Source organism: Argopecten irradians, chromosome 3 (genome assembly GCF_041381155.1).
Source record: "Argopecten irradians isolate NY chromosome 3, Ai_NY, whole genome shotgun sequence".
Classification (NCBI taxonomy): Eukaryota; Metazoa; Mollusca; class Bivalvia; order Pectinida; family Pectinidae; genus Argopecten; species Argopecten irradians.
Window position 1 is genome coordinate 24949777 of NC_091136.1, and position 23376 is coordinate 24973152.

The 23376-nt window shown below is 34.8% G+C and overlaps 1 protein-coding gene across 1 annotated transcript in view; it reads right to left on the bottom strand.

Annotated features, from left to right (window-relative positions):
• The window catches only part of LOC138317976 (eIF-2-alpha kinase GCN2-like), a 42962-nt gene extending 21120 nt beyond the window's left edge, over positions 1-21842 (bottom strand). Inside the window, exons 1-20 of the mRNA XM_069259970.1 lie at positions 21594-21842; positions 21135-21253; positions 20757-20859; positions 19379-19552; positions 17353-17436; positions 16567-16745; positions 15987-16120; positions 15605-15765; positions 14978-15088; positions 13852-14004; positions 12612-12791; positions 11990-12090; positions 11585-11715; positions 11020-11186; positions 5751-5884; positions 4754-5044; positions 4213-4315; positions 3740-3823; positions 2885-3112; positions 620-793 (exon numbers count right to left, since the gene is read on the bottom strand). Coding sequence (XP_069116071.1) covers positions 620-793; positions 2885-3112; positions 3740-3823; positions 4213-4315; positions 4754-5044; positions 5751-5884; positions 11020-11186; positions 11585-11715; positions 11990-12090; positions 12612-12791; positions 13852-14004; positions 14978-15088; positions 15605-15765; positions 15987-16120; positions 16567-16745; positions 17353-17436; positions 19379-19552; positions 20757-20859; positions 21135-21253; positions 21594-21695 — 2913 coding nt within the window. The 5' untranslated portion in view covers positions 21696-21842. The remainder of the gene's footprint in view (positions 1-619; positions 794-2884; positions 3113-3739; positions 3824-4212; positions 4316-4753; positions 5045-5750; positions 5885-11019; positions 11187-11584; positions 11716-11989; positions 12091-12611; positions 12792-13851; positions 14005-14977; positions 15089-15604; positions 15766-15986; positions 16121-16566; positions 16746-17352; positions 17437-19378; positions 19553-20756; positions 20860-21134; positions 21254-21593) is intronic.
• Between the last annotated feature and the right edge of the window lie 1534 nt (positions 21843-23376).

Consider the following 23376-nt stretch of genomic DNA (forward strand, 5'->3'; position numbering starts at 1 on the left):
AGGATGCTACCATTGCATTATGGGTGCTATCCCATGCTTGGTTTCAGAGAAGAAGTCGTTTATATGGAAATAGCCAAAATGACCCCTTTTGGCCCCGCCCCTCAGGCCCCTGGGGTGTCAGCCCCATCATTTGTACAATTTTCAGTTAGTAGCCCATAAGGATGCTACCAGTCAAATTTTGTTGAAATCCGACCAGGGGTTATGGAGAAGAAGTCGATTGTTGACGGACGGACGGACGGACGACGGACGACAGACGCCGGACGCCGGACGCCACAGTATGGCATAAGCTCACCTTGGTCCTTCGGACCAGGTGAGCTAAAAAAACAGTTGTCCTGGATGCTAAACATTCTAATTATGATTTTTGGCACAGGATAACTCAAAGGTTTACCACGAAAAAACCTCGAATCAATAAGATTTTACTGTATATTATAAATACATGTAATAATGATGACATTGTATCTGACAGAATTGAAATTTGTAACCAAGGTTTGTGCATACAAATCTGATCAAATTGACTTTTTCCTTTTGAAAAATGGACAAATTTTTCAAGAAATTTTTCTCACAAGCACCTGATTCCAAAATAATATTTTTTTACAATAAAACAAAAACTAATTTGTACCTGGCTGTAAATGATCTTGCTCTCTCCGGTCATCATCTCCGGGCTGACATACAGAGCCGTGCCCACCTTGCCGGTCAAGTGACCATCACCGATACTGCCCGACGTGGAACTATACTGGTTGTCAGCTACAAGGCTGTTGGTCAGCATGGAAACATCCATCAAAGCACTCTGTTGCTATAGAAACAAATTCAAATGGCATTGGATTAATATGTGAATACCAAAGCTGTCAAAACAAGACAAGTATATGCAAATTACAGTCGTATATCAGTTGTAAATGTGACCTATATTCGGTTTGTTGTAATTATTCTTACCTAGATGATCCTGTGACTTACCTGGTAAATAAAAAGTAGTAAAGGAGAGAGAGCCTGTACAAGGAAATGGGCAGAAAAACAGATAGACATCCCTGAACCTTCAATCTTTTTTTGTTACTCTTTGTTAACAACAAGAGATCCCAGAGGGATTTTGGCGCCCACCAAAGAATGATCTATGTCTGACAAACGAAAGAGGGATCTTTTCTCTGCTTTTCAAACTTTTACTACATATTACTACATATGAAATTTGAGAAAGATCCTTTGAGAACTATCTGAGATATATAACGGTAACAAATATCAATGATCAAATTCCAAGATGGTGGCCTGTCGGCCATCTTGTTGACCGATTGGTCCTAAAATTCAAGACAAATTGGAGACAGATCCCTTCAGTACTTTTGAGAAATAGTGGTAACAAGCTTCAACTAACAAAATCCAAGATGGAGGCCTGTCGGCCATCTTGTTCATCAATCGGTCTCAAAATGCAATATGCACAACTAGACCCCTAGGGGATAATGGACATGCAATTTGAGACAGATCCCATCAGTACTTTCTGAGAAATAGTGGTAACAAACTTCAATTGTCTAAATCCAAGATGGCGGCCTGTCGGCCATCTTGTTCACCTATCGGTCCGAAAATGTGATATGCACAGCTAGACCCCTAGGGGATAATGGACATGCAATTTGAGACAGATCCCATCAGTACTTTCTGAGAATTAGTGGTAACAAACATCAATTGTCAAAATCCAAGATGGCGTCCTGTTGGCCATCTTGTTCATCGATCGGTCCCAACAAAATGCATAATGCATAACCAGGGAACTAGGGGACCATGCACATGAAATTTGATACAGCTACCTTCAGTGCTTTCTGAGAAAAAGTGGTAACAAACTTCAATTGTCTAAATCCAAGATGGCGGCCTGTCGGCCATCTTGTTCATCGATCGGTCCCAAAATGCAATATGCACAACTAGGGCCCTAGGGGAACCTACATGTGAAATTTGAGAACAATCCCTTTGATACTTTCTGAGAAATAGCGGTAACAAACTTTATCAATCAAAATCCAAGATGGCGGCCTGTCGGCCATCTTGTTGACTGATTGGTCCCAAAATGCAATATGCACAACTACAGCCCTAGGGGTACCTACATGTGAAATTTGAGAACAATCCCTTCAGTACTTTCTGAGAAATAGCGGTAACAAACTTTATCTATCAAAATCCAAGATGGCGGCCTGTCGGCCATCTTGTTGACCGATTGGTCCCAAAATGCAATATGCACAACTAGACCCCTAGGGGAACCTACATGTGAAATTTGAGAAGAATCCCTTCAGTACTTTCTGAGAAATAGCGGTAACAAACTTCATCTATCAAAATCCAAGATGGCGGCCTGTCGGCCATCTTGTTGACTGATTGGTCCCAAAATGCAATATACACAACTAGACCCCCAGGGGAACCTACATGTGACATTTGAGAAGAATCCCTTCAGTACTTTCTGAGAAATAGCCGTAACAAACTTTAACTATCAAAATCCAAGATGGTGGCCTGGCGGCCATTTTGTTGACTGATTGGTCCCAAAATACAATATGCACAACTAGGGCCCTAGGGGAACATACATATGAAATTTGAGAAAGATCCCTTCAGCACTTTCTGAGAAATAGCGGTAACAAGAATTGTTAACGGACGGAAGGATGGGCGGACGGACGGACGGACGGACGGACGGACGGACGGACGGACGGAAGGACGGACCACGGACGAAAAGCGATTTGAATAGCCCACCATCTGATGATGGTGGGCTAAAAACCAATGACAATTTTTTTTAATCCATCTAAATATCTTACAAAATCAAGAATTTGTTTTTGTCATTGCAAAGCAAAAAGATTTGGATTGGTTCTTAAAATTTACAGGTAGAAGAATGCTATTTGAATATAAAAATCTCAAATATCCTCAAAATTGGGAAATCTACCTTGAGTATGATATTAGTGGTAGCTAGTCCAAAGTCACCGATCTTGACATGGTCGTTGGAGTCGAGGAAGATGTTGACTGGTTTGAGGTCACGGTGAATCATGCCTTGTTGGTGAATGTGTTGGATACCTTCAATGATCTCTCTAAAGAATCTCCACTGACGATTCTGGTCCTCGTACAGTCCCGCATCTATACAGTTCCTCAGGGTACTCTTCTCACAATACTCCATCTGTTAAAACACACTTATACTAAGATGAATGTCCTTTTAAAGAAATCCACCAATTAATTTCTTTATCACACATGATACATGCGTCTATCTAAAAACCCCTAAACTATTTCTGCCCAACTTCATTATGAACTTTTAACAGTATTCCATGTTGATTGCATGTCCATTTACCATGGTTGCACATCTATCCAAATAGTTTCAAATGCCATTGAAGATTCAAACTACTTTAAACTGTATCATTCCACTTTTTAGGGTCTCTACTGCATTTAAAAACATGCTATATTTCTTTTGTGCTTTAGAGCTTTCAAATCATGATTAGTGACAAAATTTCATGTTATGCTCATAAAACAGCAATTATAGAGAAACATGAAAGTATATTTGTTTGGTTTTTTTTATTTATTTCATGATTCTAAAGAATCAATCAAAATAATGAACATTTGTATGACTAGATAATGTTGTCTTCATTTGAAATTAGACTCTAAATCCAATAAATCTACGACATTTTCTATGTATTAGTTTACAGTTTATCTATGACATCCTTACTCAGTCTTTGTTTTTAATTATAAAATTACTTATGTGGATTATAACTTCAGGTCATATATTATATCACAAAGATATAAGTTCTACTACCTGTATGTAAAGATATTGTAGTCGTGGTGTCAAATCTTCACTGTCGGTTGTCTCCCCCTTCTTGTCGTCGGTATCCTGGCTTTTCTGTGAAAAAAAATCCAGAAAATGGATTCATCATCATTGTATATAATATACAAAATCATCTCAGTCACCCCCTTAGCTTGGCATCAAACCAAAGTTTCTTGTTTATCGACCTTTTACTTTACTTTTTAAATATAGAGATTTATCACTGAATAGTTGTTAAATTTGCTTTTTATTGTTTGGCACTATTTGCCGGTGTTTACATTGCGAATATTCAATTATTTTTTAAGCTTCTCAAAGTGTCATTCCTACTACATGCTATAATATGCAAAATGTGATTGATCACGAATTTCATGAAACTAAAACCCTTGCAGATATTAGCAACTACTGGTATACAGTATTTATTTGTGACATTAAAAGTACTGCAAAGGTAATTAATTTGAGTGTGGTACCTTATTGGCCATGGAACGGTCATAAGTGGAGGTGTCTTCCTCTCCAAACAGGTTTTCCATACTGTGTTCAAACACAATATCCTCAGACGAGTCAGACTTTGGGCTGTACCAACAACCAAAACTCATTAGTCATAAGTATCATTTTACAAAATATTGTCAAAGGGAAAGAAATCATATCGTGTTTAGAAAACCAAATTAGAACCTTATTAATTTATTGATATTTCATAAATTCACTTACAAAAGGTTGTGTACATTATAATTTGCAAATCAAGGAAAGCCAAACATTCCTGGTTTTTCTCTCAAAATTCTTATTTCATTCTTTTGTTTCTTTTCCTAGTTCGATTTGTAAAGATCAAATAACAGAAAAAATTTTTGATAGTTTACATGCTATTACTTTGGTTTGTTTATTTTTTTTTTACGTCCTATTAACAGCCAGGGTCATGACATGCTATTACACAGTGTTCAAATCCTTAAGATAAATATATGCATTACCTATTTTGATGACCAATATACCAGAACACCATAGTTTTTTTCTACTCACAGAAATGATGTACCAAAAACATCTTCTTCGTCCTCGGAGTCAGATTCCTGTGTATTTGTTCCTCCAACATCGTACGACACACTCCATTCGATTGACTCCTCTGCAGGCACAGCCTTTGGTACCAGGTTCTCGAAATCACCAGTAATGTTTAATGTGTTGTGGTGGAAGGATGAAGGTTGTGTTGTAGCCAACACTTTGGCCGCAGGTGACTGGGGCGTATTAGAGGAATTCCAAGATGATGAGTCGCTCTCAGCAGGGTCCTCACTAGTTTCTATCCAGGAGTTGTAATACCTACCAAAAAGATGACATTCACACATCAAGGTTTCATCAAAATAAAGTCACCTATCACAAAGGTCAAGGACATTCAGATGTCAAGGTTTCATCAAGATGAAGTCACCTACCACAAAGGTCAAGGACATTCAGATGTCAAGGTTTCATCAAGATGAAGTCACCTATCACAAAGGTCAAGGACATTCAGATGTCAAGGTTTCATCAAGATGAAGTCACCTACCACAAAGGTCAAGGACATTCAGATGTCAAGGTTTCATCAAGATGAAGTCATCTACCACAAAGGTCAAGGACATTCACACATCAAAGTTTCATTTACACAAATCCACATAATACTTCTTTACATTGTAGGTTTGATTTTCAACCCAAATTGATTTTCTTAGGATATAACAATTTTGATATCCTGTTCATAGATGAACACAAGTAAATCAAGTCTTAGGTTGTCTGGGGTGGTCACATACAAAGAGTGTATAATTTGTTTTATTACTTCATGAGTGTAACATTACCCTCAATATTCCATGGTTACTCTCATTGTCGTTATATCCACCCTTTGACTATACTTTTGCTGGCATAGTCAAGGGTGGATATGACAACACTGATAGTAACCCCTGTAATATTAATGATGCATACATGACTATTCAAACAACGACAATCAATGTTATTATTACCCACCAGGGCTTACTTTCATATTGAATTCATTTAGACGTACCTGACAACATTTTCATGGTTCAGTCGAGACAGCAATTTCACCTCCCTCGTAATTTTCTTGTTAAATAACTTACTGCGAGGATTCAAAGGTATTCTCTTGATGGCATACATCCGAGCATCTAACTTGTTCTTCACCTGGTAATAGATACAGCATGTCTTAAAGTCAATGTATACGTGATATATACCACCTGGTAACAGATACAGCATGTCTTAAAGTCAATGTATACGTGATATATACCATCTGGTAACAGATACAGCATGTCTTAAAGTCAATGTATACGTGATATATACCATCTGGTAACAGATACAGCATGTCTTAAAGTCAATGTATACATGATATATACCACCTGGTAACAGATACAGCATGTCTTAAAGTCAATGTATACATGATATATACCACCTGGTAACAGATACAGCATGTCTTAAAGTCAATGTATATGTGATATATACCACCTGGTAACAGATACAGCATGACTTAAAGTCAATGTATACGTGATATATACCACCTGGTAACAGATACAGCATGTCTTAAAGTCAATGTATACGTGATATATACCACCTGGTAACAGATACAGCATGTCTTAAAGTCAATGTATACGTGATATATACCACCTGGTAACAGATACAGCATGTCTTAAAGTCAATGTATACATGATATATACCACCTGGTAACAGATACAGCATGTCTTAAAGTCAATATATACGTGATATATACCACCTGGTAACAGATACAGCATGACTTAAAGTCAATGTATACGTGATATATACCGTCTGGTAACAGATACAGCATGTCTTAAAGTCAATGTATACGTGATATATACCACCTGGTAACAGATACAGCATGTCTTAAAGTCAATATATACGTGATATATACCACCTGGTAACAGATACAGCATGTCTTAAAGTCAATATATACGTGATATATACAGTCTGGTAACAGATACAGCATGTTTTAAAGTCAATGTATACGTGATATATACCACCTGGTAACAGATACAGCATGTCTTAAAGTCAATGTATACGTGATATATACCACCTGGTAACAGATACAGCATGTCTTAAAGTCAATGTATATGTGATATATACCACCTGGTAACAGATACAGCATGTCTTAAAGTCAATGTATACGTGATATATACCACCTGGTAACAGATACAGCATGTCTTAAAGTCAATGTATACATGATATATACCACCTGGTAACAGATACAGCATGTCTTAAAGTCAATGTATACATGATATATACCATCTGGTAACAGATACAGCATGTCTTAAAGTCAATGTATATGTGATATATACCACCTGGTAACAGATACAGCATGTCTTAAAGTCAATGTATACGTGATATATACCACCTGGTAACAGATACAGCATGTCTTAAAGTCAATGTATATGTGATATATACTGTCTGGTAACAGATACAGCATGACTTAAAGTCAATGTATATGTGATATATACCACCTGGTAACAGATACAGCATGTCTTAAAGTCAATGTATATGTGATATATACCACCTGGTAACAGATACAGCATGTTTTAAAGTCAATGTATACGTGATATATACCACCTGGTAACAGATACAGCATGTTCTTAAAGTCAATGTATACGTGATATATATACTGGTGATACAGCATCTTAAGTCAATGTACTGATATATACCACCTGGTAACAGATACAGCATGTCTTAAAGTCAATGTATACGTGATATATACCACCTGGTAACAGATACAGCATGTCTTAAAGTCAATGTATACGTGATATATACCATCTGGTAACAGATACAGCATGTCTTAAAGTCAATGTATACGTGATATATACCACCTGGTAACAGATACAGCATGTCTTAAAGTCAATGTATACGTGATATATACCACCTGGTAACAGATACAGCATGTCTTAAAGTCAATGTATACGTGATATATACTGTCTGGTAACAGATACAGCATGTCTTAAAGTCAATGTATACGTGATATATACCACCTGGTAACAGATACAGCATGTCTTAAAGTCAATGTATACGTGATATATACCACCTGGTAACAGATACAGCATGTCTTAAAGTCAATGTATACGTGATATATACCACCTGGTAACAGATACAGCATGTCTTAAAGTCAATGTATACATGATATATACCACCTGGTAACAGATACAGCATGTTTTAAAGTCAATGTATACATGATATATACCACCTGGTAACAGATACAGCATGTCTTAAAGTCAATGTATACGTGATATATACCACCTGGTAACAGATACAGCATGTCTTAAAGTCAATGTATACATGATATATACCACCTGGTAACAGATACAGCATGTCTTAAAGTCAATGTATACGTGATATATACCACCTGGTAACAGATACAGCATGTCTTAAAGTCAATGTATACGTGATATATACCACCTGGTAACAGATACAGCATGTCTTAAAGTCAATGTATACGTGATATATACCACTGAACAGATACAGCATGTTTTAAAGTCAATGTATACGTGATATATACCACCTGGTAACAGATACAGCATGTTTTAAAGTCAATGTATACGTGTATATATACCACCTGGTAACAGATACAGCATGTTTTAAAGTCAATGTATACGTGATATATACCACCTGGTAACAGATACAGCATGTTTTAAAGTCAATGTATACGTGATATATACCACCTGGTAACAGATACAGCATGTCTTAAAGTCAATGTATACGTGATATATATACCACCTGGTAACAGATACAGCATGTCTTAAAGTCAATGTATACGTGATATATACCACCTGGTAACAGATACAGCATGTCTTAAAGTCAATGTATACGTGATATATACCACCTGGTAACAGATACAGCATGTCTTAAAGTCAATGTATACGTGATATATACCACCTGGTAACAGATACAGCATGTCTTAAAGTCAATGTATACGTGATATATACCACCTGGTAACAGATACAGCATGTTTTAAAGTCAATGTATACGTGATATATACCACCTGGTAACAGATACAGCATGTTTTAAAGTCAATGTATACGTGATATATACCACCTGGTAACAGATACAGCATGTCTTAAAGTCAATGTATACGTGATATATACCACCTGGTAACAGATACAGCATGTCTTAAAGTCAATGTATACGTGATATATACCACCTGGTAACAGATACAGCATGTCTTAAAGTCAATGTATACGTGATATTATACCACCTGGTAACAGATACAGCATGTCTTAAAGTCAATGTATACGTGATATATACCACCTGGTAACAGATACAGCATGTCTTAAAGTCAATGTATACATGATATATACCACCTGGTAACAGATACAGCATGTTTTAAAGTCAATGTATACATGATATATACCACCTGGTAACAGATACAGCATGTCTTAAAGTCAATGTATATGTGATATATACCACCTGGTAACAGATACAGCATGTCTTAAAGTCAATGTATACATGATATATACCACCTGGTAACAGATACAGCATGTTTTAAAGTCAATGTATACATGATATATACCACCTGGTAACAGATACAGCATGTCTTAAAGTCAATGTATATGTGATATATACCACCTGGTAACAGATACAGCATGTCTTAAAGTCAATGTATACATGATATATACCACCTGGTAACAGATACAGCATGTTTTAAAGTCAATGTATACATGATATATACCACCTGGTAACAGATACAGCATGTTTTAAAGTCAATGTATACATGATATATACCACCTGTTAAAATTGTACATGACCAATAAAGGTTTTCTACATACAGAATCAAATAACATGTAGCTGGTTATTTACATATGGTCAAAATTTTTGATGTTCGCGATCTGGCTTTCAAGGTTAATATATGATTCAACTATTTCTCAATAATTCGCATATGACATAGCAATGCCTCCCAAAATCGCTAAAATATCATCTCAATCAAATGGCTGTATGGTAGCAAAAGTTTTTTGATTTGTTAATTAATTCCATAATCTTTCCTTAAAAGTTACAATACACATACAGTGAAACCTCACCTTACGACCACCTCATAATTAAGACCACCCCGCTATTACGGGCACTTGTTTTCAGTCCCGTTATTTCCCCCTCTTTATCTTTGTACTGGTCGTCTCAGTATTACGACCACCCCGCTATTCCGTATTACGACCAGCCCAGACAGTCCCAACGACCACTGATCAACGGTAATTGACCCCCTAATTACGACCATTCACCTGTGTCAGTTTATAACTGTGTGTACAGCAGTCCTTCAGACCACTAGCCAACGCTAATTGACCCCTTCATTACGACCATTCACCCGTGTCCGTCAATCGCTTGACAAGTGACTAGTTGTGTACTAAGCGGGGGATTGGAGTGACGGAATCGAGGTCAATTATAATCCAATTAATTACCCGATACATAGGCATAATAACTGTGACCAAAAGAAAGCATAGGGCTTTTGATGGTAACCATTGTTTAGCCAAGACACCAGTGTGTACGTGCAGATTTCTATCTTTAGTTTACCGATACGGGTCGTCGCCCTTGTCACATGTTGACCTAGCAGCTAGGTGGCGCTTTGAAAGTGAAACTAGACCAATTGATCGGATCACTTGAAAATCGATCTTTTGTTTACTAATCAAAACATTAACCTGGGCTCTAATGATTTTACATTAGCAGTATTTAAAGCCCTATCTTCACAGGTGAGTAAAATAAACTTCGTGGATCTAAGGCGTTTCGTTATGATTGTGAAATTAATCCGGTAAGAATGTCGCCGTATTTTTGTTTTGACAAAACTTCAATTAAATTTCCGTACAAACACGATAACTTTCGAACGTTTGTATGTAATATTTCCACCTCTTGTAAATTCACATGCAATTTAAATCAAGAAGGGTAAACCACGTAAACGGAATGAGCTGCCGCTGAATAAGAAAGTTGAACTCCTTATATAACTGTAGCAAAGGCCGTTGTCAACTCGCCAAACAAGATTGCATAGGTAAAACACAAGTGCAGTCGATATTGAAGAGAAAGGCGGAAATCTGTGTGTGTATGTTATGTGAATTAGACTTTATTAATTAGATTATTTATTTAAAACAAAATATCTTCTTTATTTTTCTTTATGCTTAATTCAATAAAAAATATTTCGCATATGACATCGCAATGTCTCCCAAAATACGCTAAAAATATTTTATCTCAATCAAAACAAATGGCTGTATGGTAGCAAAAGTTTTTTGATTTGTTAATTAATTCCATAATCTTTCCTTAAAAGTTACACAAGAAGGTTATACACATACCTTCAACACATCACCAAAGCCACCCTTGCCTAAAGATTTTAGGATCTCAAATTCATTTGTCAGTCTAGATTGGCCGCTGGCTTCAAACGCTGTGATAAATGGCTGCTCTTCTTCCTCCTCCTCAACGTCAGTTTTCTGGTGATCACCATCCCCCGCCCCTTCACCACCTGGGACAGACAATACAAAGACAACATCATGATTAAATGACTGTATATAACTCAATGTGATAAGTTCAGACAACAGTAGCCTGCATCATTCTTGTAATTCCAAAATGTTTCTGGTATTTCAAAACAATCTTGATCTCTGCGCCATTTCATTATCTGTGAATTTCTCTTAGCTACAACAGGAGAGTCATGCCAAAAGTAAAAATAATCCAAGATTGCATCAAGTGTGAGCCAAATGAGGGAATACTTTAGATACTGAACTCAGTCAGTCTTTACAAATATTTGAGCTCTATCACTTCTTAAGCTTGAACAGTTCATTATGAAATTTAAGCAGCAATTGAAGAATTATTTTTACTTTTTCCACTTTACAGACTTTAATCCCACTGGGGAACCTTACTTACATGGTGTCTGTGGCTTGTCCATAGGTTTGACATGTGTGTAGTGGATTGTCAGAGGGACTGACGACTTAATGAAAGAATGCTCTAGTAACTCATGTACGGCCCAGCGGTGTCGGTCATCCTTCAGTAGGCATCTGTATGATATAACCACTCAATACACTGTAACTCATCTTAGCAAGATCTAATTTTAGGATTTGTACATTTACTGAAGTTCACAAAAAACAAACATGCTATATTAAATAGAACTGATAGATACAAGGATTTCTGTGACATATTTCAGCATATGCATGTATGATTGCTGAACAATTTTGTTTTCGTAATGCCTTCAAAATTATAGCTCCTCTTTTAAGACACTGACTATGTACAGTCTTTTCTTCATCTGTAAAGCTCCTACAACACAAGACTTACTTGGTCAAGAAATCCTGGAAGTCTACAGGGAATATAGTGGGTATGTCTGGTGTTGTTGTAGTTACTTCTTCTCCACGGGCAATGGACAGTAGCATCAACCCCTACAACAGGTCAGAGGTCACACTAGGTTAGAGGTCACAACATGTCAGAGGTCATAACTTGTCAGGCGTCACAATAGGGTAAGGTAACAGCAGGTTAGAGGGTCATAGCAGGTTAAAGGTCACAACATGTCAGAGGTCATAGCAGTTTAGATGTCACAACATGCCAGGTCATAGTAGATCAGAGGTCAAAGTTCACAGCAGGTTGGAGTTCACAATATATTTGGGTCGGAGGTCACATTATGTCAGAGGTCATAGCAGATTATATGACATAGCAGGTGAGAGTTCAAAATATAACATATTTATTATTTTAAACAGTGAAAAACACAAAACAGATATAATTAACCGCTTGAGGCAAGTTTAAATACCTTAAAAGCCACTTTTAAAAGTTATCCATTTTAGAACATTAAGTCTTTCAGAATATATATTTTGTTCTTTCCAGATTCTGAAGTGGAAGTAATGTGTGGGATCACTCCATTATTTTGTTTGTAGTCAGGTGACCAATCAGACAGGGTGTTACATACCAGTTGGAAGACATCCCCCTTCTTTCCTCCTCTGCCAGCAGGGAAAGGTGGTCGGTGCTCCGTAAAATGGACACCAGGGCGATTGGCTTCCACCAGCTGGAATAGGTCACTCAGTCTCCTGTCCAGACTGTAGTCAGAGAGACGTACCTTACCGGACTGGTCAATGAACACACTGGACGGCTGTAATTACATATAGTACAATCTTCTGCTACTGCCTTAATTAAAGATTTGAACTTTTTTTTAAATGCACAATTTAACACAAACATTTCAATATTGTGGTACTCTCAGATAGTGCATGAAGATTGAAGGTGAATAAAACTGAATGTGTGCAAAATATATCTTTTACTTTTCAAAATCATTTCTTTGCTATTTCAATGCTCAGATTTTCAACAAAACCATTCCCAGATTACTGCACTCATCTCACATTACCCCAATCATTTTATCCTCTGCCCTTTATTACTACATTATATTCTTGCCACAGTGTCTCTCTAGATTTACCATCAGTACCTGGTGCCACTATAGTCTAACAATAACTTTCAGTGTCCCTCTAGACTTATCCCCAATACCAGATACCACTTTATTAACAAGCTTACAGTAAGTGTTGTAAGCAACACACGTCCCCTGCTGTCAATTACATTTTCTAATCTTTGGCTATATTTCTATTATTGCTTAGTTATGCTATCATTGTATGAAGCTTGAACAAATTCTGTTGATGTGTTCTCAAGTTACCCTCTGGAAACTAACATTTATGTGAAACAATCTATTTTTAGTGACCTTTGTAGTTGACCTTTTGATCCCAAATTCAATCCTAAGCTTCGTTATCTCCTAAGTTGTATGAAATCTGAACAAATCCTGTTGACGTGTTCTCAAGTTATCATCTGGAAACTTCCTAGTTGACCTTTTGACCCTAAATTCATTCCCAAGATGTGTCATCTCCTATGCTATCATTTCATGAAGTTTGAACATATTCAGTCTGTTAATGTCTTCATCCAAAAACAAAAAATTGTGAAACAATATATTTTTAATAACTGTGACCTTTGTAGTTGACCTTTTGACTCCCAATTCAATCCCAAACTGTATTTTCTCATATACTATCATTGTGTGGAGTTTGATCACATCCATCAATTTGTTATCAAATTATCATCTGAAACCAAATCAGGACAGACAGGGACAAATACTATAGTCCCCTCCGGTTTCATCTACAGCGGACTAATAACTTTCAGTGTGCCTCTAGACTTACCCTCAGACCCTTATGGACCACATCCTTACTGTGTATATATTCTAATGCATGGAGGAGATCCTCAGCATAATGTTTGACCAGGTCGATGGCTATTGGCTGGCTCTTCTTTGTAAATGTGTCCATACTTAGACCAGAACAGAATTCCATCAAAACCTAGGAAAGTCAGGTAAAACGGAAACTAGTTTACCATCAATCTGTGATGACCTGAATGAGTACAAGAATTATTCATAGCTTTGATCTACATGTATTCTCTCAAGTCATGACAATTATTATATGTATAAATGAAACAACATTAATAATTTAATGCACTGAAAACCAATCAAGAGATCTAGTTTGTATTGAACCCACTCCAATAGATATAACCAATCAAAAACCAATCAAGAGATCTAGTTTGTATTGAACCCAATCAAGAGATCTAGTTTGTATTGAACCCACTCCAATAGATATAACCAATCAAAAACCAATCAAGAGATCTAGTTTGTATTGAACCCACTCCAATAGATATAACCAATCAAAAACCAATCAAGAGATCTAGTTTGTATTGAACCCACTCCAATAGATATAACCAATCAAAAACCAATCAAGAGATCTAGTTTGTATTGAACCCACTCCAATAGATATAACCAATCAAAAACCAATCAAGAGATCTAGTTTGTATTGAACCCACTCCAATAGATATAACCAATCAAAAACCAATCAAGAGATCTAGTTTGTATTGAACCCACTCCAATAGATATAACCAATAACCAATCAAGAGATCTAGTTTGTATTGAACCCACTCCAATAGATATAACCAATCAAAAACCAATCAAGAGATCTAGTTTGTATTGAACCCACTCCAATAGATATAACCAATCAAAAACCAATCAAGAGATCTAGTTTGTATTGAACCCACTCCAATAGATATAACACTAGATCACCAATCAGAATTTATCTTACAAACTGTACATAACATGGAGATGAAGATCAATAATCAAAGCTATTTAACCACAAAGAAAACAACATCTTAAATAAGATATATATTAAAACGGAATTCACACAACTAATCAAACTGATTGTTAGAAACATTCAAATGCAGAATTCCACCACCAATCAGAACCTGTGTAATACACTGTCTGGTACATACATTTATAGTGATCTTGTCAGCGTCCTTCTGGTATTTCAATGACAGGTAGTGGATGAGGTTTGGGTGACGGAGATGGATGAGCGAGTTCATTTCCTGTTCTATACTCATCACCTTAGAGGTCAAAAGGTCACATCAATATTCAAAACAATCTATGGTAAATCAAAAATAAATAATCTTCAAAGTCCAGAAAAGGGACCGAGTCCAAGGGAAAACACAAGCATTGAGGATTGACACTGCTTACATAACATAGCAAGAGCATAGTCATCTGTTTGCCAAATGACATTCCCATCAGTTATAATGTAAAGTTTCTTAAAACAACTTTTTTTTCAAAATTAAATATTTACAGATATGATACAAAGAATGGATAGTAAATAAATTTTGGGTGCATGTTGCATCTACAATACATGTCTATCAAATCAGTATATCATATGGGGATCATGAGTGGCATTAAAATCCCAAGTTAATCAAAGCATTAAGAAATCATAATTATATATATTTAATCACTACAATTACGATACCTATATTAAGTATAGAGATATTACAGATTTGACTTCAAATAAGACTTCCACCAACCGGAGAAGAAATGAAGTGGGGGAGGGGTACATCGATCCATTCATCACCATCTACCTGTTTAGTATATAGGCTGATATCCTTGTCATCCTCCTTGGTGTTAGTCAGTTTACGGCGGCCACTGTTGTGCCATCTGAGGATCCACTCGACAACAGCCACAAGGTCTCCGGTCTGTGTGTCTATACCCGCGTACACTGTGCTACCATTGTTACTATGACCTGGGAATATATCAATTAGATTGAGGTTATGATAAAAATTCTTTCTTTACTGATGAGAACTTTTGTCGAAAACAAATTTTAAAAAATCACCATTAATTTTGACAACTTGTTAAAAATCAAAATGTGCTTAATTGATCCAACATCATCATCTTGTGTGCCAATCAATACAACTGTGTACTTTTGACAATTGTTTCCTAGTAGAAGGATTTTCATTTCCTTACCTAGACACTTGCCGCGGTTGATGGTTCGGTCAGACTTGGTATTGAAGGCAAGAACGACCACACCACCAACATGGTTCTTACAGTGAGGGTCTGAACTGTCACCACCAGAGTTACGATGTGGAGTGCTAGTCCTTCTAAAAACAAACAAAATATTGAACCCTTGGAGTAAGATCATGACAAGTGTATGAAATAGTACAGATGTATGGGATCTTACAGCAATGGAATTGGATGTAACAGGAAATTGATTTAACAGTGTCAATAACTTCATGTGACTTAAACGTTTAGGAGAGCTGCATTTCAAATTACAAGACAAGTATACATATGTCATAAGTAGTACTTTTGAGATTTTCAGCAAAAACATTTCAATTTCGCTTAATATAACAGAGAAAATCTTTGCTAAAACTGGACATTTCTGTCTATCAAGACAACCAAATGATGTCACGTATTTATCATGTCACAAAATACTAGTGACTTAAGATCCATCCAGAGTATTAGTGATATTGATAACATAGCTGTATGACATAACAGAATAAGTCAGATGTTAACACATTTTCTATAACCCACATTATTAATTCCTCACCTCTGTCGCCGAGGTCTTTGATCAGCATTCATTTCCTGGTTGTTGAGGACGATGAGAGGAGAAGGTGATACAGATGTCCGGGGTTTACGTCTGGGAGTTCCAGGAGTCCCAATAGGTGAACAACTAGCCACCTCTGCTGACAGTGTGGAGGGCTCGGAGCTGACTGGTGAGTCGTTCTCCTAACAGACAAAATATCTTATATGTATACAATAAATCTGAACAATTAAATATTGGATATCACTATATTCTAAATGAATTATTTGAGAATTTTGCTTGCTTTACACTCAATTTATCTTTCTTGTAAAGCATCCCTACTGAATTTACTTGACTTTTTCTTGCTGATTTGGGTTCGGGGCCTTTATACTTCCTTTTAAGATGGTTTGATTTTGTTGGTTAAATGTCCTATTAACAGCCAGGGTCATTTAAGAATGTGTCTGGTTTGTTGGTGGAGGAAAGCCAGAGTAACCAGAGAAAAACCAGCGGCCAGTACCTAGCAACTGCCCCATATGGGATTTGATCTTGCAAGTCAGAGGTGAAGGGCTTGTGGTAATTTGTCAGGACATCTTAACCACTCAGACACCTTTTTAGAAGGTAGATTGGAAGGAAAACTTCCAGAAGTAGACTTTATTTCCTGGAATCATAGATAAGTTCAGAAATGGGGCTGATAATTGACCCTCAAGAGAACCTAGAAAAGGCCATGAATTTACTAATAAATCCATTCCATCTTTTCAGTTCAGTTTTACACCTGTTACAATACCTACTGTTCTATAGATAATCAAATTTTACCTGGTAAATCTCTGACTTGACTTTCTTTGTTTCGATCTTCAGGGCTGCTTTTCTACGTTCTATCTCATTCTCCAGTAGCTGTCGCTGTAAAATAATAAACACAGAATTCTACTATAGTAAAGATTCATAGCAACACAACTAACTCCAGCATCTTGGCAAAAAGTGTGAAATTTCCAATATGTAAATATTAATGTTATATTATATAAAAGATAATTATTATATAAAACTCATTATAAAAAACAGAATAATTTTCTCTTACAATATTTAACACTACTCAAATGAGCACTCATTATGTGTAATTCCACTCATATGTATCAATTTTGTTTTTATTTTGTAATAATTCATCTTTGTTTGCTGGCTTTCTGACTGGCGTTATTCTTTTTTTCCTTATCACTACGAAAACAAAAATTCGAGAACGAGTCACGAACTTTCCATCTTCCATTCGGCATCAATCGCAACTTCTATGGCGACCAGTTTAAAATGAAGACATGTTTACAAGTATCGACTTTCAACAACTGTACCAAAGTTAACAGTTCTAACTAAAAAATATAGCAGACATATAGGTTGGATATTGAAATTTCAGAACCCTAACCAAAATTTTATATCAATCATAACACTACTCCTATACCATGGCTACATAAAACTATGAATTCTAACACCTTTATTATACTTAAAACTATGAATTCTAACACCTTTATTATACATAAAACTATGAATTCTAACACCTTTATTATACATAAAACTATGAATTATAACACCTTTATTATACATAAAACTATGAATTATAACACCTTTATTATACATAAAACTATAAATTATAACACCTTTATTATACATAAAACTATGAATTATAACACCTTTATTATACATAAAACTATGAATTATAACACCTTTATTATACATAAAACTATGAATTCTAACACCTTTATTATACATAAAACTATGAATTCTAACACCTTTATTATACATAAAACTATGAATTATAACACCTTTATTATACATAACTATGAATTTAACACCTTTATTATACATAAAACTATGAATAATAACACCATTTTATTATATAAAAACCTTTATTATACATAAAACTATGAATTTAACACCTTTATTATACATAAAACTATGAATTCTAACACCTTTATTATACATAAAACTATGAATTCTAACACCTTTATTATACATAAAACTATGAATTATAACACCTTTATTATACATAAAACTATGAATTATAACACCTTTATTATACATAAAACTATGAATTATAACACCTTTATTATACATAAAATATACACCTTTATTAATATAATATAACACACCTTATATACATAAAACTAGAATTATAACACCTTTATTATACATAAAACTATAATTAACACTTATATACATAAAACTATAAATAACACCTTTATATATAAATATACATAAAACATATGAATTATAAACTTATAAATTAATAAACCTTATATACATAAACTATGAACTAACACCTTTATTATACATAAACTATAAATATTTAACACCTTTATTATACATAAAACTATGAATTATAACACCTTTATTATACATAAAACTATGAATTATAACACCTTTATTATACATTAACACCTATTATTATATACAAAACTTAATTATAACACCTTATTATACATAAAACTATGAATTTAACACCTTTATTATACCATACATAAAACTATGAATTATAACACCTTTATTATACATAAAACTATGAATTATAACACCTTTATTATACATAAAACTATGAATTCTAACACCTTTATTATACATAAAACTATGAATTATAACACCTTTATTATACATAAAACTATGAATTCTAACACCTTTATTATACATAAAACTATGAATTATAACACCTTTATTATACATAAAACTATGAATTCTAACACCTTTATTATACATAAAACTATGAATTATAACACCTTTATTATACATAAAACTATGAATTCTAACACCTTTATTATACATAAAAATATGAATTCTAACACCTTTATTATATCAAACTACAAACCTGTTTTTCCTCCTTCTGTTTCAGGAGTTCTAACTGTTTTTGATGTTCCTGTGCCTGCTTTTCCTCTTGTTCTCTTTTGTTGGACATCATTTCTTCATAGAAAGATTTGGCTGGGGGTCGATTGTGTTTGTGTAGATACTGTTGTACAACTTGGGCAAGTTCTAAGAGCATCACCTGGAAAAATAGTGGTATAAATTATTACTTTTTTTTTTTTTAAATGATGCATGAAGCACTGGCTTATTATAGCTGTAAACTAACTGTAACCCAGGTACATGAAACTTTACTTTATCAATTAGAATCATAAACCTGTAAACCAATTCAAATTCTTGTTTTCCTGCCTAGTGACTTTTCATGGCTGTGACTTTTCATGGCAGTAGATCTGAATCAGTTGATCTACAGTATAACCTTACTAAGGTTGGCAGATAAGAATTTCCCTTTTGCCGAGTTGTCTGTCTTAGCCTGTGACCAGAGGAATGACAAATTTTAAAATTGAAGGTAGCACTACCAAGTGCTCCAGATAATTTTTGGCGGGGTGGGTAATTGTACTCGCACTTTTGAAAACGAAGAGGTACAACTCTGACTTCAGTTCGAACTCAAAAGTTAACAGACGTGTTGGGAAAAGATGTGTGGTTACAGAATAAAGTAATTAATGACAAGCCATTAATTGTGCAAATATCTATATATGGAACAAGAGCACAGTTGATGCAGACTCTTGAGCATGACTGAAATTATTACAATTTCACTGCTTTTCTCCTGATTTATTTCTGAATGTAAGCACTCATAGCAATTGGGTTACGTAAAATACAAATGTTGTAGGGGTAATCAATACACATTCATAAATATTTTAGGGATAATTGACAAATTTTAATGGGTATTTTACCTATGTACGCGTCTTAACTGGAGCACTGTGGTAGGGTTGTTTTTCACAGCTCTCTCAAGTAAAAAAATCATCAAGCTAAAAGTTAATGTTAAAATTGGTACCTTAAGTATAAGCTGATATGGTTAAATAGTATTGCTAACTCAGCCTATTTGCCAGGTTTACCAGATGTCTTTTAGACTATGTATTTAAAATACATGACATAACCCAACAGATTCATTGGGTCATCAAATAATATAATATCAGCCCTTTTGTAAAATAGATAGTCACACTCTGTCCCCCACACCATTCCTAACAGGGTATGAATTCTGTCCTATTTCTACATTCAGTGCCTGGCAACTGCATCACTTATCATTGGTATTCAAACTCAACATGTTTAACCAAGAATAGGAGCCCTGTGATCTAGTGCCTAATTAACACCTTCATCACTGAGTCATGTGCACTTCAATTCATCCCTCATATAAGTTGATGTGTTCAGTATTCATTTTATTAAACTCTTACTTCTCCTTTTAAGTGGTTGGCTTGTTTGTCCACTTCTCCCTTCAGCTCATCTAGTTCCTTATTAGATAGTCCTTTTGAATTTTCAAAGGCAATCTCTGGAACCCTGGAAATATATTTTTCATTAAAACATATGCATGTTGTATTTAAGCAAGCACTGCCTAGTATATGTTCATTAAAAAGAGAATCAACAATGATGATGTTGATGATGATAAATCAAAATAATTTACTTAATAAGTGAATTACAGTGTGGTTCAGATTTAATGTAAGAATAAAAATTATGAGATTATTTCAATTATTATAAAAATTACCTAATATTGATTTGATCTTTAAAATAAATACATAAAAATGTTTAAATAAAAAATTGCTATTAAAACATACTCTTCCGGATATCTTGATGGACATTTGACCACCATGTCCAGTCTGGTATGGATAACAACATGGGTTCCAGAACTCTGTTGAGGAGTAAGCTTCAATTTCACCTTTAAGGCCTGCTTCACCTTGGGCAAAGAATAGAAAAAATAAACGACATCGTAATTATTTACTATGTATTTTAGAATTTACTATTATAAGTCTAATTATATTCCATATGTAAGTAATAAGATTAAGTATTTTTTAAGTCAGATTCGGGTAATTATTAAAAGTAGCCCTAAAATAATGGAAGATCGTTGCATGGCTTCTTTTTATGAATCTTATAAAAACAGTTGAAAGGGCCAGTCCCATCTAGTTCAGTACATGATAAATGATGTCGAGAAAAAAATATATAGAAATACAGCAATAAAATAGTTTTCTGTGATTATATGAGGTAAATTGAAGTGAATTTTTCAGTTATGCGAATACCTTCCACACATCTTTAGCTCGAAGATCTTCCACATCGTCCATGTAAACGGCTTGCAGCACCTGCAGTTCATCTTCTTGTCGTTCGCTGAAGTCTTCACTCATTTTATCGTGAGAAATTAGTTATGTTATAAAAGCATTTTACAACATCGGCTTGGTGTCTCCCACGAACACCTTCAGATTGACACCTTCCTCCCCATTTTTACGTATTACATTTTTTTTCTGTCACGTTCAAAACTTTCAAAACATTAACCGGAAGTGAATATGTGGTGTTTATACACTCCGATTACAGATTATGCTGAACGTTCATTGGCTAATAATAGTAATTAAAGGCAAACATTTACAGACAACAATAATCTTAATTATAAAAGAAGGAAACACACACAACGACAATATTTCAAATTTTCAAAAAGAAATTTAACTAAAGAATGATTGATTTGGAAATATAATTTCATTACAGCAGAAGTAGTTATCTCCCTTGACCCATAAAGTTTCCTTACCAAATCATTTTGATTTTCCTAAATCTACTGTGTAAATCCAATATGGTGTGTAAAATATTTGAGACATAGTATCTCAATGATACATATACAACAACAAAGTTTGCATCACGGAGCTTAAACCACTGAGCTTAAACCAGAAGCAGAACAGGCTTTAATATGGAGGAGTGGTGTAGGCCAAGGATCTTTGTGTAAGCCTACACAATGACGGTATTTATTTTAATAACAACAGAACTTAACCCCATCAACCTTATAATATTATTGGTTTATGTATTATATAATGTTATTTATTTTAAGATTAAATATATTGACATATATTTACTATAACAGGCTGGAATTCCCTACCACCATAATTGTTTTTTCAAACCCCTCAACTCCAGCCTTCAAATCAGCAATCTGCTTTGCCTATCAAACTTTTTTTTACACTCACTTCACAGTGACATAAACTTCCGCTAGATGAAGGTGGGAAGTATAATGATGTAGATGAGAAAATAAAGAGAAAATAAAGGGAGATAACTATATTATAAGACCAACAAATATGTTTAGGGCTACATTGGCAAAAAAAAAAAAAAAAAAAAAAAAATGGGTCGGTAGATAGGGATTTTTTTATGTTTTTAATCAAGGTCAGATGTAATAGCGAACTGTTTACTAAACGGATATATGGTTCCTATTTATCAATAAATCATTAAATATTAGAGTCTTTCACTCTTGACTTTATTTCAACGATGAATACATGGAGATTCGAATAAGAAAGAAGGTATTAACAGCTCAGATTGGCCTAGAGTAAAACTATTAATAGGAGTATCCTTTCAAATTAGGGTCAGGGGTAAAAAAATAAAAAGTCGAAAACAAATGACAGTTTCAATGACAGCTATAGGCCTATTTATCAATATTATGAATCTTTGTTGAGGTCCATATGGTGTTATACCACCTTACTAGAGTTAAATAACCGAGGGCGTAGCCTGGATTCAATATTTTCGATTCCACCAAGGAGTTATACCACCATATGGTCCGAATCAAAGGTCTTTGATTTTTATGTAAGATATGTAGTTCCTTTTACAAATGTCAGAATTATCCTGTATATTATATGTTTATTACATGAAGAATGATGGCCATAGGACGTCACCCTGAGGAGCTCAACGTGTTGGTAATGACGTTACATAAAGAATATTAACTCGATGTTTCTAAAAATGGAAACACCAAGTTATATATCAAACACCATGTGACCATGTATTTACCAATAAGGATAGTGGAAAATCAGAGTACATCTGTATATCTAATATAGCAAT